This window comes from Dermacentor variabilis, chromosome 1, assembly GCF_050947875.1.
Source record: "Dermacentor variabilis isolate Ectoservices chromosome 1, ASM5094787v1, whole genome shotgun sequence".
Taxonomy (NCBI): Eukaryota; Metazoa; Arthropoda; class Arachnida; order Ixodida; family Ixodidae; genus Dermacentor; species Dermacentor variabilis.
In genome coordinates this window covers 103,640,765-103,660,349 of record NC_134568.1, presented here as the reverse complement: position 1 = coordinate 103,660,349, position 19,585 = coordinate 103,640,765, and the positions used below count along the sequence as shown (strand labels likewise).

General features: G+C 43.6%; 1 protein-coding gene across 2 annotated transcripts in view; it reads right to left on the bottom strand.

Annotated features, from left to right (window-relative positions):
* LOC142582395 (uncharacterized) overlaps positions 1-19,554 on the bottom strand; it is a 31,458-nt gene extending 11,904 nt beyond the window's left edge. Inside the window, exons 1-5 of one of the 2 annotated variants that reach the window (XM_075692073.1) lie at positions 19,301-19,554; positions 18,687-18,815; positions 8,243-8,287; positions 4,347-4,582; positions 2,354-2,561 (exon numbers count right to left, since the gene is read on the bottom strand). In XM_075692073.1, the coding sequence (XP_075548188.1) occupies positions 2,354-2,561; positions 4,347-4,582; positions 8,243-8,287; positions 18,687-18,788 (591 nt within the window). In that variant the 5' untranslated portion in view covers positions 18,789-18,815; positions 19,301-19,554. The remainder of the gene's footprint in view (positions 1-2,353; positions 2,562-4,346; positions 4,583-8,242; positions 8,288-18,686; positions 18,816-19,300) is intronic. The other variant, XM_075692081.1, reaches the window with a different exon arrangement.
* Positions 19,555-19,585: the final 31 nt, after the last annotated feature.

Sequence of the window (19,585 nt, the reverse complement as noted above, 5' to 3'; positions counted from 1 at the left end):
GTTACCATATTTTGAGAACATAGTATTGCACAAACTTTTTCCCTTTGAACCTTGTGAGGGCCTGGAGAGCTTACGGAATGCAGTAGAAAGATTGTTAAATATTGTGAGCAAAGCTGAATGTGACATTCTTGCTCCCCCCCTAATTTGCACTTTTTTTTTTCACCTTCACATCAGACACACACTTTGGGTGTGAACGAATTGAAATAAGCCAAAAAAAGAGAGGAAGTTGCAACCTGCACTGTAGCTTAAGAAAGTGACAAAAAATAAATAAAATGAAAGCCCGACTTCAGTGTGTGACGTGCTCGATCGCCTAAACTGGGAAGTCGATATACGAAATGCTTAGCCGTAGGTCTGAGGAGTTTGCGCGCAATGTTCTTGATCGCCGAGTCTAATGCGCTGATGCACAAAATGCCTAACCGCAGGTCCTCAGGACTGCTTGCGCGATGTGCTTGGAAGTAAACTTGGAAGCGAAGTCCAAAGCACCATCGCTCTAAAACTTTATCCACCTGTCCGAGGATACCGCGCGCGAAGTGCTTGGTCGCGAAGTCAGTGTCGACGATGCTCGGAATGCTTAGCCATGGGTCTGATATGTGCAGTAGCGGAGGGGCCGGTCGCACTTCTGCGATAGCCGCACCACGCTCATTTCGACACTCTTTGAGGTCAGGGTGGTCAAGACGTCGAGAGCTCGCTAGGTGCAAAGAGCAGACGACAGCCCTACGAAGAGAGCGCCAGAACAATGGCAAACTGTGTTGGAGTTATGTGGCGGGGTGCAGCCAATCTGAGACTACGAATGGCCTTCAATCATTTGTTTTTTGCACGCTTGTTCTGTATGAAGGAGACAGCTGAAGCGGCAAATTTGAAGACTGAGAAATGCACTCTCCGACGAGACCAAGATAGCCATGCTCGGTTTACGTGCCATAACTACAATATGATTATGAGGCACACCGTAGTAGGGGATTCTGGACTAAATTTGACCACCTGGGTTTCTGCAATGTGCCCCCAATGCACGGCACACAGGTATAACATGCTAACTTAGGCTGGTTGGTACATGTCTAAAGAAAACAAGTAACAGTGCTGAACAATGGGACGTGACAGACCGACGAAGACTGTCTCAGTGACGTCCCGTTGTTCAGCGCAGTTGTTTTCTTCAGGCACACAAGTGTCCTTCGATTTCACCCCCATTGAAATACAGCTGCCGGAATTGAACCCCGTGCCCCCTTCAGGCTTAGACACTCGGCTGAGACCCCCAAAAAAAAAAACTGTTTAAGCGCCCAATTGCTTTAAACGGTAATGCTGTTGGAATGTCTCTACGTGCACATATGGGCAGCCAAAATGCAACAAAGTAGTGGTGTAAAACCTACCCCATGCTGATGGTGTGCCACTATCATCTCAGCAGCGTGTCATGGCTGTGCATTTGGTACATTTACCTAAAGCAGGTTATGAACTTTGTTGCATATCCACAGCAGGCAAAAAGAGAGCACCAGAGCACGGATGCACTCGGCACAGACTGCGCGGAGACAAGATGGCTGCCGAACCCACACAGCATTTTGTGGCTGCTGGGGTCGTGCTTATCTTTCTAACATGGTGTGCTACAGTTAACCAAGATGGCAGAAGAAAGGCTCGACTCCAGTTGGACGAGGCACATACTCTGCAGGCAGCTGCAAATGAAGCAAACAATGGAGCGCATTCCCCCAAGATTCCTATAATGCCTTGCCGGCAACCACTTGAGGGCATGCAAATCTTTCTAAAGTCTTCTACTGTTTACATACCCACACTCAAGCAGAGCCAGAACTGCAGACAGAAAACCAGTGACAATAGCATAACCACATTACACAGCTGACAAAAAATGTGAAGATATACTGGCTGCACAAGAACCAGTCGCTTTTTTTTTTTATTCAAGTGCATAGTATGCATTTGCACAAACCCACCCCAGAAGCTAAATTCGTTGACAGGCTGAACTTGTAACTGCGTGCACTGCAAATGAGTGCCAAACTTGTGCCATAACAGAAAAGGCTATGTTCCTGGAAGCCTTAGCACCAGCTTTTAGAATGCATGCACTTCTTACATCCCATTCCGTACAGCCGAGGCAGTTGATAAAATGTAAACATAGGCATGGAGTGCAAAAGGCAGTTTCCACACCTTCACCCATATTGTATTTCGCACTAAGTCCACTACCACTGCACTTCGAATAATCCAGTATAAAATGAATGCACTTCGAACGGGACAGTCACAAAATTCGAAAATGCACCATTTCGGATAAAGGAACTTCATTAAAACAAGGACTTACTGCCTTGAACCAACAAGAACAATGCTAGTAACCATTCCATATTCTTGTCACCACATGCATACGTACCATGTCACACAGCAGCCAAGGTTCATTTGAGTCAGAGACTTTAGCACATTCCCCACTGAAAAGACTGGTTTGGCTGTCCTTGAAGTTGCCAACTGGTGCATTGACATGATGCAGCTTGGCACAGCCAAAGCCTCGCACTGCCTTTTCTAGCTCCTTCTCCCCCGTTTTGGCAAAGTGCAGCTGTGGCACTGCTGTTGTCACATTTGGGCTGTACAGAAAGAAGATGCAACAATAGGTATAGGCCCAAGGAGCACTGACAATCACAGTAAACCGAAAAAAATTGTGTATAAATAACGAACAATAAGAATACCATATTGTGCATCTTCAGTGAAAAATTCATTAGCTACTTCTTAAAAGCTATCAGTAGCCCATATCCCAATGCACGCTGTATTATTGCTGTGTGCAATTACAGCATAACGGCAAGAAACTTGAAATCCATGGGCCACCACTGTCAAGCTGAACCTTGTCAGGTCATGGTTTTGCAACTGCAAATGTGAGACATCAAAACTATGGCTAAAAAATTAGCAGGGATTGTAGTACTACTGCATTAAGGACTGCTACGACTGTGACGAAGTTCTGAACCTTCAACTGTATAGATTTCCTAGCAAGCCAAGGGAACATGAACACAGCAAGAAATGGACTGGTATTGATTAATGTTTTTTTGGTGGCTGCTACAACTGTTGTTGCGATGTGGAAAACTGCCAACTGGCCGTTTTCGTTTTCATTAATGTAGATCACAACTGCCACACACTGCTTAAGGTTTCGTGATGTTTCATACCTGCAACAAGTTTCACATTTGAGCGGATTGTCAGCCTAGTTTGGCTGCAAGATGAAATTTCGTAAAACCAGAAAGCTGGCATATCCTACGTCCTATGAGAATCGATATTATGCAAAGCAGTGTGCGGGGAGCCTACCAAGTTAACGAAATGACCATGAGAGCACCAAGATGAAGGCGGCTTTTTTATGACTTACATGACCAATCATTTATGTTCATCATACACTCTTGTCATACCATGCCACTTTTGGTACACACCAAGTTAACGAAACGACCATGAGAGCACCAAGACGTAGGCGGACAAGCAGGGGGGCAGACCGATCAATTGATCAACCAAAAGATGTAGTGTAAAACATAGGCGGGCGGATCGATCGATCAATAGATACTGTCAAAGTGGCAAATGTTTGCCAAGAAATGCTTTGCATTTAAAATTTGGCCACACCTGCAGACCCTATTGAACGACTTAATTAAAACAACAGTACAGCACGTGGTGGCATCAAGAGAAACCCAGTGTGTTTCGCCTGCCGAGAATGTAGTTTCACCAGTACAGCGACACCCAGCGACTTCTCTCATGCCGTGAATGTGCCCAGAGGTGTAGTACACAACTTTCCTCTTTAATGTAAATGAAAGGGTGGAATTAGTTTCACTACTGCTGTAAGTCACTAAGTTTGCACCATTTCTCCTACTCTAAACAAATTGAGCATGCCATCACATTGCTGCTCTCTTAAAACTAAACCTGCATTTGTTTATTGCAAGAGTACGACTTTATTACAGAAAAAAAAATATGTTTTGATGCCAAACTTTTTGAATTCTTCACCTAAAGTGAGACACCGCTGGCATTACAAAGCAATATTACCGATTTTATGGGTTCTTTTTTTCATATTCAGATCATTTTTTGTGGAAAAAAGAGCAGCAATACCTGGCTCAAGTTTTTAATTTATTTTCAAAAAGCAATGAAATGTATTCTATTTCATTAGTTTTCGTTGTTCATGTTAATAACTAAGCTCAGTCAGATAGTGCATGCCTACTTATAGGTGTGTGTGTTTTAAGTATACCTTACATTTACTACGTAACATTTAAAAGGATTGAAAGTAGCATGAATGTATTTACACAGGGTAATATAATTTAGAATGACCTCACCGAGTCCAAGCGAAGACTGGTTTCAAATAAAGATCAACATAGCTCATTTCAGTTACATATCTGCCATACTAAACTCACAGTTCAAGATCTTGCAGACAAGTGAAAGCATTGCTGTCATTCTTGAGTGTACCAGCAGCATACAGCTGAAGCACTGACAACAGGCTGCCTTGATATTGGTGTAACTTTGCCAAATCTGACTGAAGTTGCCCCTCCTGTTCAGCAGCCAGCAATTCAACCTGGTGGCACAACTGGTCCTTTCGTTGACAAACAGCAGCTATCTGCTGGTTGCAAGCAGTGTCTATGTCATCTTTGAGCTGAAGAAGAAAGTGAAATGCAGAGGTCAGGTCACAATCATAATACACACAATTGCAACAGTGAAAACACTGCTGCCTACACTAAAATCCGCCCTGCTTGTCTTCTTGCTTTACAAAAACCTTTGTCCATTGCCAAATAATTCACTCATTAACAGTTGCTATCAGTTCAATATGCTCAGAACAGTTATTCAACATATTTTTTCTTTAATTTAGGAGAGCAAGGAACCTTTGTTCAAATTTATGCTGTCATCCTTCCCAGTCAGATAGTTGTCCACAAAAACCTCCATTCCCCTAACAGAAAGCATTCCCAGCATGTAGCTATTTCATCAAGTAGCATGTTCTTTAATACCACTTTCTATGCATCAGTGCAAAACAACTTCCACATCCTTTTCCTTTTCCCAACAACAGAGGCATTGCGCACCGACTACATGCCCATTCAGTCTCAACAGCACCACCATCTACATTTCACATTACAAAACTGTATAGAGAACACCCCTGTACACATTACTTTTAGTATACCCCAAGCACAAACCTTTCGTGGGAGATACACACACACTTTTAAAGTAAAGCTTTTTTTGTGACCCCTCCTGGACTTTCCCAATTGCGGCTGCTGTCTTGCCCAATAGCTCACACTTCTGAAAAATGCAGCAGATCCATCGAGTTAGAATCTACATACAGTGAAGCTTTGTGTGAGTACATAAGAGTCGAAACACAAGTTTGTGTTTATTGAACGTCCACAAAAAGTGACACGGAAGGCATTATTCAGGCATTGTAGAGAGGCTAATGCAATGCCACAATGCATGCGAGCATTCTGGGGGTATTTTTTTCCCTGGCACAGCCAGCACTGCCGCTGCAGCGGATGCAAGCACCATCTGGTGGTACTGCAAGGAACCCAGCAGCATGCATTGTTCGCTAGTTGGCCTATTCGGCAAGATAACAGCCAGGCCGCAGCACCTACGGTGACGAAACCTGGCGAAATTCGTTAAGCAAAGCTTAGCTTTTTAAAAAATGTGACCACAGGTGGGCTCCAGCATCAGTCCCCCAGCACAGCTGCCCCATGCTTGACCCATTAGGCCACAATTGTACATATAGTTCTATCCTGCCAACACCAGCTCTAAGATGTTTGCCGCATCTCGCATTGCTTAGCACGAGTGCATGAGAGAACACGAGCGCGTGCCAGTTCCCTTTCATGCCAATGATGCAGAAACGAATAGGACAAATTTCTAGCATTTGATTAACCACTTCACAAAAGCTTCCTTCCACTTAAATTTCAAGGTGTACATTTGATCTGCATAATTTTTAGACAATTTACCTTTAGGCACAGCACAAGCAGCAACAAACTAGGAACAGCACAGACTGCAGTGTTATTGGCACACAGTGGCTTCCTCATGGACTTTGCTGTTGTCGATTTCGCATATGCTTCAGGAACTTGCCTGCAATAATGTAGCTCAAAGCAAGTATCCCTCGTGTCCTTTCAGTATCAGAAGACTTAACAGCAGAAGCCGAGACTGACAAGCAAAAGTTTTTGCAAACAGAATTTATTGTTTTGCAAAAATAACGCAATATTTGTTAAATCATAGAAAGAGCACCAATTCAGGTGAGTTCACAGATATGCAAAGTGACAATGCTGTGAGCCACTGTCATTAATGTATATGTCAATGACTGCAAACAATGGTGCTCAGATGTACTGCATATTTCACACTTTACTAAAAGGGTCCCTGAAACGTTTTTTTGTTGTACACCTAGACACAGAGGTTATCTCTCAAGGAACGCTTTCTCATAAGAATTTCATGTCAGCGCGCTATAACACAGGTACAAGTGGTTAAACAAAAGGGGAGACGCTCCTCGAAACAACTTTTTTTTTATTACTTGTATTAGATGTTTCAAAATTCAGTCAAGTATAGAGTTTTCCATGCAGACTTCAAATATGGCAATACTTTTTGTGTAGCTGTTATAGTTTTAGAGTTATGTGATGCACAATGGCAAAATATTGTTACGCGAACAAAAGATTAAGACTGGAGACTATTTACAAAGTACATTTACAAAAGGTAACTGCAGTGCTGGCCAGTTCAGCCGACAGCTCGAGAGCCAGAGAGCGTTCGTCGTGTTCATCGGGGCGCCCACATACATCGGCCACAAGAAACGCGCAATATGCATGTATCAATATAGTCATCTTTATGGGAACTTATTTATGTCATAAATTTTCGCAATAAGCATTGACGCTGTAGCTTGTTTAGCTCTTTGTAGATCGCACAGTGCCGATATCTAGCAAAACAGTGTGTACAATTACTGAAACCATGCAAAAAAATTTTGAACATTTCAACTAATTTTTCATCTCAATTCTCTGAAACATAACCATGTAATCTTGCAATTTACTACTTGGAGATATTGCAATTTCAAGTAGATAATAGCACTGTACATAACTTCAAGATTACGTATGCTAACTTTCATTAGTATAAGACAATTGTAAGTGTACAAGGTTAATTTCATGCGATTGTGAAAAAAAAAATTGTTGAAGTGTCCCAATTTTTTTTTTTACAGTTCCAGTAATTGTACATGCTGTTTGAATAGATATCGGCACTTTGCAGTCTACAAAGAGCTAAATAAGCTACAGCACAAAGCGTTTTACAAAAATTTATTACACAATAAAGTGTCCGCAAAATCACTATTTTGCCCATTGTGTAGGACTTAACTCCAGAACTATAGCAGCTACACAGAAACCAATATAATTGAAATCTGCTTGAAATGCTCTATAAGTGGGTGGATTTTCAAATCTCTAGTACAAATATGAAATGTTTTTTTGAGGAGCGGCTCCCCTTAAACTGCGGCAATCCCCTTGAACTTTTACACCATGAGGCGATTACTCTATACTGCCTCCTTCAAGCACTGATGCAAGTGTTGCCTACTTCTGGTTTGTCTGAATTGAGCGTGTTCCCACGTCTTTTTCCTAGTTTTTCTGCATGGAGCTAAATTTAAAGGTGAACTGCATGCGCCAGATGCAGATCTGATGGCACTACACACAATTTTCACTTCTTTTTTTTTTTTAGACGCTACATGAAGCAAAACACAGACGGATGTTGCCACAGGCATTCGCCACACTGGTGCAAGCACGTATGTAAGGTACAAACTACAAAGTAGCTGTTTCTGGTAGTACATCAGTTTGGCAATTGCCTGATAACATGAAAATATCTAATACGTATGCTTACGACAGTTTCTATATTAAGCTTATAGATTTCTTAGTATCCATCAGAGGAAAAAGGAAGTGCTGCTGCTAAACTAACTTGTGAATGCAGTGAAATGGGCTATTTATGATGTTTTAACTACTCTAGAATGTAAAAAAAGAAAAAAAGTACATCTGTCAGGAATTAAACCCACTTCCTGCATGCGAGGCAGAGTCTGTACCACCACACCAAACTAACTCAAGATGGCAGCTTTGCGAGACATTTTGAGAGGTTGTAAAGCATGTTAACTTTCCTTGATAATGCTTTTTTTCCGGATCTGGAATTGTTAGGTTATTTTTCTGCTATCAATCTAGGCAAATTATATACAAAACCTTGCTCTCTGGCAAATGCAGAACCTGCAGTTACCGCTGATTCTTTTCAAAGCTATGGGTGACTGCTGTGTTGACTAGGGAAGTTGGTGTTGACATGCAGCGCTCACGTCTTCTACAGCATGTAGTCCCTGCTGTATACTCCCTGGACACATCTGCAGTGCAAGATGAGCATAATACAGCATTGGTGCCATTTGTGCTCCTGCCACCAAAGAATACATAGCTGCTCCTATTTTCATCATGCGAGAACCCCTTTGCATCCCGATCGGCCGCCATCACCAGAGCTGTAGTAGACGATCTGCACTATCAGGTAGAAGTGGGCCATTGATTTAAAGAAATGTATAGATTTATTACATTTGTGCACTTATTTTGAAGGGTATACAAATTACTATGCATATGTATGCTACTGAATATAAGCTTGGTGCATCGGCATGTTTCAATTCCCACTGACGCAACACAGGAAGCCAATCAGCTCACCCGACTGACATCATGCACGCCTGCTACGTAGCACGAGATGGGGTGGCTCAAAACTCAATGGAGCAGCACTGCTGCAATCGGTAGTGATGCACATTTTTAAAACCTTATAATAAATTACCATATTTTCTGGTGCATAAGTCCCAGCTTTTTTCTGAATTTTTCGTCAGTGTGTCTTATACAACGGTGTGACAAAACTTATTTCCCCCTCCCACTTCCCGTCCAAAAAATCCGATTGGAAGCTGTGGCCACGCGAAGCGTGCTGGGTTGACCTCCTCTGGCAGTTACTACGGGCAGTGTCCGCACCATGGAGGAGCTGGCTTCTAGTGATCAAGCTGCCGAGCGATGTGCGAGGACAGAGCAGCAACGCAAGCGGCGGCAGGCTGACCATGAGCCGACCAACTCTGAAGTCATCGCACCTGCAGATCGCTTTCAAGATACAGTGCGTGCTGCTGTGCAAACTATGCAGTTGCTACCCGAGTACCCCCGCTTCCTTCCCTTGTGCGCGATTCGGCTCACCGTCGCTCGCTTTCACTCGCACGTACAGCATACAGCTACAGTGTACTAGAAGGGGGTAGTGTGTTCAAGGAGGGCAAGTGGCTGAGGCTCCTTTTTATAAATCGCCAGGTGGCATCACTTCAGCTCATAGCATCCATCCATCATTGTATGGAAGTCGCCATGTTCCCCCCGGCATACTCTGCAACGACGGCTCGTTGCAACAGTTGTGCTTGAGAATGTTTGTAGCTTTTTTTTTCCTCAATTCAAGGTCCTCACATGCTTCAAGGCGAAGTATTGCACGAGGCAGAATAAGAAAAGCTAAACACTGAAAAGGACAGCGAGCAAACTCGTCGCATAAAATTTGGCATTATGAATTCAAGTGTTGTACAATAGTTAGCTGTAGAAGTCACAATTGTTGCTTATACATTGTTAGGCTGCAGAAAGTAACTGCGGAAATGCACATGCAATTCTTACAATTACGTGTCGCATGACAAAGGTCACCAATGCAGATGTCACTCAATATATGGACATTCTGTAAAGAGATTGGCTACTTAATTTCCAGAAGTCCCAGGATCAACACTATTGGAGATAGAAAAAGTATTAATAAAAAATGAGTACGTAATTACTCAGTTATTTAGGTAATATGAGTAATGCAAACCAACAGCACACTTAGTTCTTATTAATAATCAGTAACTAATCAAGCAAATGAATAATTGATATTGAACTAATTCATTTTTCAGTGCTTAATTCATTAATTTATTTTTATTTTATTTACATCATACTGCAGGCCATGTGGCCCAAGCAGGAGGGGCAAGGTAACAAATAAAAAATACGCGTACAAAAGGCAGACTTGCAAATATTAAACTTGAGAAATTAAACAATATATCATGAAACAGCAATGTTAATTAGGAAATAATAATATGAATTGATTCAGGGGAGTTCAGATGATGGAAAGGGATGAGGTTACGTTCTTCTATAGTTCAAGGAAATAATGAAAATTTAAAGAGGTTTGTCCTGGCAACGTAAGGGGAGAAATCGAGTGAGTGGGAATGACTGGTTTTCCTGGATGCAGAATGAGTTATGTATGGACTAGGATCTAAAAAAAATTTACGGTTTAGGAAGGAGTAAAGGAACTTCAGGCGTATTATTTTTTGCCTCGTTTGAAGGGTGTGAAAACCATTTCACAGTAATTCAGTTATAGACATAAGTTTGACGTACATATGTTACTTCAAAGTTGGATAATTAGAAGTCATCCAATATTTTATATTGCATTCCCATCTTTATATTGCAGCGACAACCGCTGTGTACAATTCAAACTGCAACACATCATCATCATTTATTGGACCCTTAAAGGGAAGCTGAAAGGTTTTTCAGAAAAAATGAGTGAACATCTGTACATAATGGTTTTCAACCCTCCGAATTCGAATATCGCATCGAAATTGAGCGAAAGAAAGCGCTAATATATTTTATTTCGACGAAAAGTGCAGCAGCGGACACGCCCAGCTCGCGCGTCTCGTTTCCGCCTGTGATTGGTCGATGCGCCTCGTGACGTCAACTCTGCCGCTGCCGACTGCTGTCGCTACACATGAAGCGCGGTGCCAGGTAGTTTGGTGCTGTTTTTCTGAGACGGTAATGGAAAATTTAGAGAGACTGCGTTTTTCTGAGGAGTTCGGCGTTATTCCCTACATGTACGAGCCGATTGCGAAGAGCCGGCCTCTCGAAGAAGCAAACGATGCGAACGAAAGCAGTCTCGGGATCTCCTCGTGTTGGAAATGCTCTTTGGTGAGTATGTTTTTTGCAAAGCGATCTAGTGATCTCGCCAATCTTTCGCCGATCTAGTGAGCTCGTTTCCGGTCAAACAACTGTAGTGTTGTGTTCCTGCATGCCTCCTCGTGAAACGTAAGCGGAGATGCGATCGTCGGCATTTGTGCGCTGTCCAAAGCTGTCGGCAATCTACAAAGACGGTTTAAACGCGTAAAAAGCTTCCTGGTTCATGCAGTACGTGTAGTGACCTTCATCTGTTGACTACCACTCACGTTAATTACCACTCACGTTGACTACCACGCACGTTGACTACCACTCTACATACACGCAGATGCACCAACAAAGGAATGCAGGGTCGATCGAAGCAGATTACGATGGCACGCAGGCAGAAACAAGCGCGGTCGGGCGCGGTCGCGGACGCTGTGAAGGAACGAAGCAGAGTTGACGTCACAACACCGCGGTTTCCGGTCTCCGCTCCGCTCGCTCACTCAAAGGGGGGCGGAGCTACAGCGCAATTTCAACCGACGATTACGTCGCTCCTAATTGAAAAAAAAAACCCTAATTTTACCTACACGGTTTATAAGGTTCCCGCATCCGTATATGAGCGTCTTATTGAATTCGACAGACTCTTCAGCTTCCCTTTAAGGACCCTTTACAGGATCACATAAGGGGGGGAGTCATCATAGACATACACAAGTCAAAGATGTTACAACAAGAATGCATTGAAATAACGCAGCTTAAGTAATGCAGCGAAATAAAATAGAAGTAAAGGCGACTTCAAATGCAACAACACTTGGAATGCAAAGAGAAATAGTACAATTCTAATTGCCAAAATGTGAAAGCAACTGCTCTTTAAATTCTTCAGGATCATGCTCTATGGCAATTGCATCTGGGAGTTCATTCCATTCCTGGATTGCTGTGGGTAAAAATGACTTATTGAAGGGAGAAGTTGGTCCATACAGGCGCTGTAGACAGAGTGAATTGAACAGGCGTCGTGACGAACGTGCTGGTGGTAGAAGAAGTGATCCGCGCAGATGTTGAAAATGGTAGTACAACTTATGGAATAAGCATAGACGTGATAGCTTGCATCGATAGACTAATGCAGGTAGACTGAGCGATGACTTAATACTACTGATACTAGTTTTGTAGTCGTATTTTGAAGATATGAATCGAGCAGCACGGTTCTGGACCGATTCTATTGCATTGATCAGATATGTTTGATGTGGACATCAAATCGCGGAAGCGTATTCAAGTTTTGTTCGAACAAAAGTTTCATATGCCTGTTTACGGACAGAAGGGGGTGACAACGATAATGTTCTTCTGATGAAGCCTAGTGTTTTAGAGCTGTCGGCAATCAGTTTCGTGATGTGTTTCGACCAGTTTAGATTGCTAGTGATTAAAATACCGAGGTAGTGATACGTTTGTACTTGCGAGATGTTTACCGTGTGTAATGAGTACGCATGGGTGTGTTAGCGTGCTTGCGGGAAATTTGAATAAATTTGCATTTAGAAATGTTAAGCTGCATCAACCATTTGGTACACCGGTTACCTATTAAATGCAGGTCGTTCAGAAGAAGCGCCTGGCCAGACTCTGTAGAAATTCGACGATAAAGGACATAGTCGTCCGCAAAGAGGCGTATAGATTAAATACCGCAAGGGAGGTCATTAATATAGATGAGAAAGAGAAGGAGACCAAGGATTGATCCTTGTGGAATTCCAGAAAGTACCTTGCTTGATACACCTCAGGCAAGAGTTTATTTTAAACAAATGCATTGTTTGAACTACCTAAACTACAAAAAAAAAAATCACCAGGGTGTCTACCAAGTTGACATTTTGAATTTCCCCGAGTTTTCCAGGTTTCCCCCGAGTGAAACGGAACTTTATGTCAAGACAGGCTACACCACATTGCCCGATGTTGTCACTCTCAAGCAAGCATTTAAAAAACTAAAACCAACTCAATCCAGTTTGAACAATAAGGAGTAGAGTATTTTATTCACAATAGGAAACTGAAGAGAAGGAATAGTAAAACAGAGAATTTCTCTGAAAAAAAACTATAAGGCCCATTGCAAATCAAGTCAAACATTTTCAAATATGAATAAAAAGGAGATGAATACAGAAGCAAATATTTTCGAAAATGAGCTATCTCTTTCACGTGATAGCAAGATCATTGGTATTAGGCCCGAATTTTGTCAGAAGTGAGATTTTCTCAGCAGATGGGAAGTCAACCTCAACTGTCCTCACATACTCTCAGCCCGTGTACAATGCCCATGTTGCCTTTCACTGCTTTAAAGAGTTTATTTTGGTTTGGCTCAGGGACACCTGCATCTTGGCATCAGCCAACACTGCTTTTTCAGCTCAAGCTCCTTCAAAGAAAAGACGGTGCGGTTCCTTTCCCCATCATTCCTCAATGCGACGATCATTTCTGCTCTTGTCTTTGCTTCGGCGTGCGTTCGCTCCACGGACCACTTGAAGCATCCTCTTGGTCAGTTGTACAGTCAGCGTCCGATTTTTCGGACTTCCTAGGGGCCACGAATACGTCCACAAAATTTAATTGGGCAGTCCAAAAAACATGAATGCATGTCTTTTGCTGCACTTAAGGGCTCATATCACAAACACGTCCGAAAAAGCCCTAAAGGCCTGTCAGTACACTCATTAGGCATATGGGTGCTCGTACTGTGACAAGAGAAGGCGGGTGCATGCGTGTATCATTATCGAATGCGTACCGTGTCCCGTGACAATTGCCCATTCATACGCTTGTGAAGCTTCGCTGCGATACTTCACGTACGCTTCACCGCGTAACATTGCTGTGCCGAGGCGAAGCTGCCTTTTGGGAACCAATATTACGCAACGCGCACACTTCCTAAGCTTCGAGGCCAATCGCGAGGATTACAGAGGCAGAGTAGGTGCCATTACTGACAGTGGCGAATTTTTTCAATGATGAAACGGCACCAAACGGCAAGAACCTTAATAGCGAACGTCGAAGCAGCTAGGCCTCGCGTTGCCACGGTGGTGGCTATGGCTGCCAGTGGATCTGCATGCGAGAGCACTGGTTCGAGGCGGCGAGATAATCGAAACGGCGGTGCTGGCTCCGATTAATGCCGTTTCGGTCCTACAGTCGCGGCAAAACGTCCAGAAAATCGGACAGCGAAGGGTTCTTGTGTTTGAAATTACAGACATTCTCAAACATTGACTATGGGGCACTTGGTGGTGCCGCGAAGCAGTCCGAAGCGATCTTGCGACAAGCAACGCAATGGAGATGGCTGTCGCATTCGCTGTCGCCTACAAACTGTACCCCATGCGAGCGACGTCTCCCCGGTGTTGCCGGTATGAGGGCAGCAATATAGGCGCCGAAACTAGCGCGACACATGCTTTATCAACTTAAGATGATGTGTTTTACTGTGAAAAGCAGCACAACATATTTTTTGAAGGTCTTCCAGTAGGTTCTCATCCTTGTGCTTTTACTATAAAAATTCAATCGTTTGCTCATTCCGTGCCACAATCTGTGGTACTTGAGTGATGTACATATAGTTCCGGCTTCGCGCTATTGGCTAGTCACTCTTAGCACTTCTGGGCGACGAGCGACGAATTTTAAATTTGCAGAACCGAGCGACCTGTTCAAGCGACGGCCCGATCCGTTGCTTGAAGCCGCTGCTCGTGGGGTTTCGCCTTTATCGGACATTTCCCAAAAATCGGGCGTCCAGCAAATCGGTCGAATGTACACTGGTAACTCCTCCAGCCGACGACACGGTGTCAAAGAAAATTAGTCACGATTCCTCTCTTTTACTCGAGCCAGCAGTAGAGCAACTAGGGTTGCCAGGTCATCGTGAGAGAAAGTAGCCGACAATTCTGAAAAGTAGCCAAGAAAGTCGCCAACTGCGGCAAAAGCTTTCATTGGTAGCCAAAAAAGTAGTCACGGTGCGACAAACCAACAAGTGTCAATATTTTATGCAAAAATTAAGAAAACGGCGAAAAAGACCTGTAGTTTCCTCCTGCACTGATGAAGAACAAAAAATAACAGAACAAAACAAACGTCATCACATATATCATAGTTTACCATATCACCAGCTGACGTTCTGTGATAATTTCTGCCGCATGCTTACGTGCTTTCTCATAGCCAAAGCGGTGTCATCAATTTCAGTACAATAAGCTCACTGCACGCCGTACTTGCACCATTGACTTCCCTTTAAACGTTCATGTGCAAACTATCTGACGTCGCACATGTTTTACTCTCCCTGGTATGCAGTCACATAAACATCGGCACCTGTAATGTCATGGCTGCCATGACGAGTTTTCGGTTGTTGCAGTCGTTTCTGGCGCCAAGGACCATGGTCTTCGAGATTCTCTATAGACTTGATCGTTGCTGGGGGTGAAATTAGGAAACACTATTGCGTCCATACTACGAAGGACACAAAAGCATTGCCTTTATGATTGGCTGATTCCTGTTACTCAAAGGGAGCTGCTTGGGCCAGTCAATTATTCGTCCATGACAGTCCTGGACTGCCCGAGTCTATTTCAGCCAATGAGTGTTGCATATGTAGCATCTCGGGCAGACCTGGACAGCCCAGGATGACAAGTCGAAGATGCCCACTGACCATATGGCAGCTACGATTTTTCAGCGCCTGAATTTGCTTCCGAAGCTTGCAAGGCACAAAAGCATGGCCTTCAAGATCTGGAATTTGGGGCTGTTGCTTCGAAGCGGCCATCGGGGGGAGTGTGCTTCGGACACTACCTATACGAATTACCAATATGAAAAGTAGCCAAGTCGCCAAGCACAATTTTCAGATGCCATGAGCCTTTAAAAGTAGCCAATTTGGCGAGAAACCAACAAGCTTCGCAACCCTGCTCACAAAAGCAGGAATGAGCAATGGAAAACCCTATGCGACGAATGTTGACAACGGTGCTGCTGTCGCATGGGCTGGCATCCAAGTGCTGGACTTCCACACTTTCGACCTCACGGCAATGCATGGCGCATGCCACCCCTGAACACACTACCCCCTTCTAGTACATTGTAGTACAGTGCGCAGAGACGATGTTATCGCTCTTGGACTTCATACGAAACATTGTGGCGACCACGACGGCAGAAATGCGCCTGTAGTGTCCGTATCATTGCTTGTGCAATAGCTGCGTTCACGAAGTGAAACGCTACTTTTTTTTTTTAATCGCTTACACTGGTAAACTTATATACTATTCCAGAAAAATTGCTGCATTAAGGGGGGTGCCGCTTAAAAGGTGCAACTTATAGACTGGAAAATACGATACACACTTTATGCGGGGCGCTTAAATGTGTCAATGATCAGAACGACCTACCCTAACAATTCAGTATGTTTGTACAAGATCATCAAAAATCATTTCAGGGACCCTTTAAACATGCAAGCGAGCAACTCGCATAGTCACCAGCACCATAGAGCATTAGCTAATAAGTCCAAGAAACCGCCACAAACAGGCATGCAGCACCCGTCATGCTGGACGCATGCTGGACCCCTGGTGCGAACTCGGGCCCAGCAGTAAACACTCCACACACCTGCATTCAGGTTACATCTGAGCCGCGGAGAAGGAATAATTTATCCATGGTTTGAATGGAGCAGTACATGCCTTTGCCCAATGTATGTATTATCACACCACCTATATGTGCTGCTGAACACCCATCCTTCCAAAAGAAGAATGATGGGCTAGTTGGTATGACAGTTAAGTGATGTGTAGCGCAAATGGGGCATGCACAGCAGACAAGATGAAGCTCCAGGGCTGTGTCTTCGTCTTCTCTGTTGTCATGTGTGCCAAGTTTGTGCTACACATCATATAATGCCCATCCTTCTTCATCTGGCATTTCAGCATGCGTGTTCCCTATGTGCTACTCTCTCAAGTTTGGTTTTCTTTGGTTTTTTTTGCACTCACTTGCAGATTTTCATCAAAAACTGCTCACATTCAGAGATTACCTATGCTTGCCCCATTCTAAACAGTAGCGAGATGCGTGAAAATGTTTCACAAAAAAGGTGTACATAAGCACATAATTGCAGGAGCCTCTTGCATAATATAGATGTTTGCTAAGGTGATAATTGCGAAGCTTACCAAAAATCTCTTTTCTTCCTGTGAAATGTACATTTATTTCTATGCTAGTGCCATTGTGGTAAGCTAAACAATGTTTCCCAACCAACACTATGTGCCATTCAAAGTTAAACCACCAAGGAAAGAGCAGACTCGTGCTCCGAAAAACAGGTTTAATATATCTGTTTTACTGTGACAGCAAATCAGAACTTCAAAGTGCGCTTGCCATGTCCATCATCATCATTATGCCGTTTCCGGGATGCCAACGTCATCGTGTTGTCGGAAGGCCACCTTGTCAACATCAAGTTCTTCCTCACTATACGGCAAAACAAAACTTTGCCACTGAGAACTGAACTTGCAACACTTCAGCAATGTGCAATAGGAGCCGGATGCCCTAGCCACTGAGCTATCACACACTTTTCAGGCTTAGCAGCTTGTGCAGGATTTGTAGCATGCACAATGATGACTCTGGTTAACTTCTTGGATGAGTTGGTGTTTACTTAACATGATGCTTTTTACACAAATACTCGAAAGGAAAGAAAACAGTGAGAGCCGAAAGGAAAGACTCGCGCTACACTTACAACTGTTTATTCCGAAAACAGCATCCTATGTATACACAAACATACACCATGCGCAAACATATAAAATACACGAAGGACACCAGTCAGCCGAAGGCAGTATTATCACTTTTTAAAATAATTAGCAGCCTCAATTCCGAATCATAAAGCGTAACAGTATAACTCATGCAGGATGCACCAGTGGTTTGGATATGGTAGGCCTCAAACAGTTCATGTGCCGTTTTAGTCTTGCTTCTGCCTAGGATCCTGGCATTAGAAAACGGTTCACAGTCTGACAAGACCTGCAATGCGCAGACAAGTGCGCAGTCATATCCTTCTTTAAAATATTTGCATTCTCTCTCATTTGGTTGTTGACGCAGCACCCAGTTTGCCCAATGTAGCACTTGGCACAGCTGAGAAGAATCAAATAAACCACTCCAGTGGAGCAATGCACGTAACGCTTAACATGCTGTACTATACACCAGTTCGTAGCGCCACCCGTGATTCGGGGGCAGAGACGGGCCAGCTTGTTTGGGGCGGAAAAGACCACAGGTACTCCATACCTGTTTGCCACCTTCCTAAGGTTGTGGCAAACCCTGTGACAACTTAAAACACACTTTCCACGTAGACAATACCACAGTTTCATGAAGCTGCACTTCCTGAAATATTTGCAGTCATTAGCCGCTTGACATTCCAACACTTATTTGAAGACTCTTCTAGCACAAGTAGCCCTTGAACCAGCAAACTGCTACAGTTGAAGCTATTTGACATGGCATGTCAAGCATCTTGCTTCATGTATTAATTGCTTGGTCGCATTTCAGGTAGGTGAAATGTTCTGGCTATACTAGAATGCCAGCAAACTTGAGAGCAGAAAAAATCGAGAGGCGGACATAAACAAAGAGCCAGGAAGGCGGCTGGAATGCTAAGTTGGTGGGTGACCTATAAGGGGTTTGTTTTTTTTTTTTTGTTTTTTTTTTTATGATATCAATGGAATTGTGTCTTTTGTCCCTTGCAGTGCATGTTTTAGGTAGCGTATGCGTGTATTAACATATTTTATTATTTTATTTATTTGACCAAACCATGCAATGAAAAAGCTAGACAGTGGCTTGTTCACTACTTCCAAAATAAATGACACCGTTACGAGGGCCCCCGAATGGGCCTGTATTAACACAATATGCTTCTGTTCTGACTAAACTACTCGCTATGTAACAGATACTCACAGTTTCGCAGTTGTTTTGGAGGCACTTCCTGCTTGTTTCAATTTCATTTATCAATTCCTGAGCTTTATGCACCTTCTTCTGGACAGTTTCGACAAAATCCATGTTGCCGCCGTGCTATGCCTCTGTGTTCTGCAATCAAGATCAGCAAGATCATATAAGCGGATGTCAAATGATCCCTGCACATGCACTACTACCACAGAACACCTACTACCTCTACTGCTCCGAAACCGGCATAGCGTTACAGCTACATCCGGACTAGTGCGGACGGCTACCTGCTGCAAACACGCAATAAAAGTCCGCGCTGCAAGCTCTTGTTTCGTGACAGTCTGGTTAACATTTTCACGGCCCGCTCCAGCCTTCAGTGCCCAAGAAATCGGCCACTCGACTTTTCCGTCAAGCTAGGCCTAATATTACGTACATGTACAGGCGGTTCTGAATGCGAATGAATGAAAATACAAGTCACGCTCAAGAATTCACGAAGACTATATCAGTGTCCAAACGAGCTCTATTCGGTTCTGCTTTGCAATGAAGTAGCACACTATAGCAAAGAGTACGAAAACTTCGACTATTGTAAAAGCAGAGCCTGGAAACTACCGCAATACTGATAGACTCACAATTCAGTGATGCAGTCAATTCCAAGATGCTCCACAAGTTTTCCTAGCTATTTCGTTTCACAGTATAACTGTGAACACGAAAAGCTTTGCAGGTGGCCACTTAGCGCAGTTTCACCATAACTTTGGCCGCCTCCTCGCGCACTACAGGTCGCGTGCAACCACTGCGGTGGTATGGTGGCGTCGGCAGTCAGCACGGGCAAGGGCTTACACAGATGAGCACATAGTGGGTGTATTCCATTGCTAGCCAGCTTCGGAGACAGTCTACGTCACGGTGGTAGAATGTAG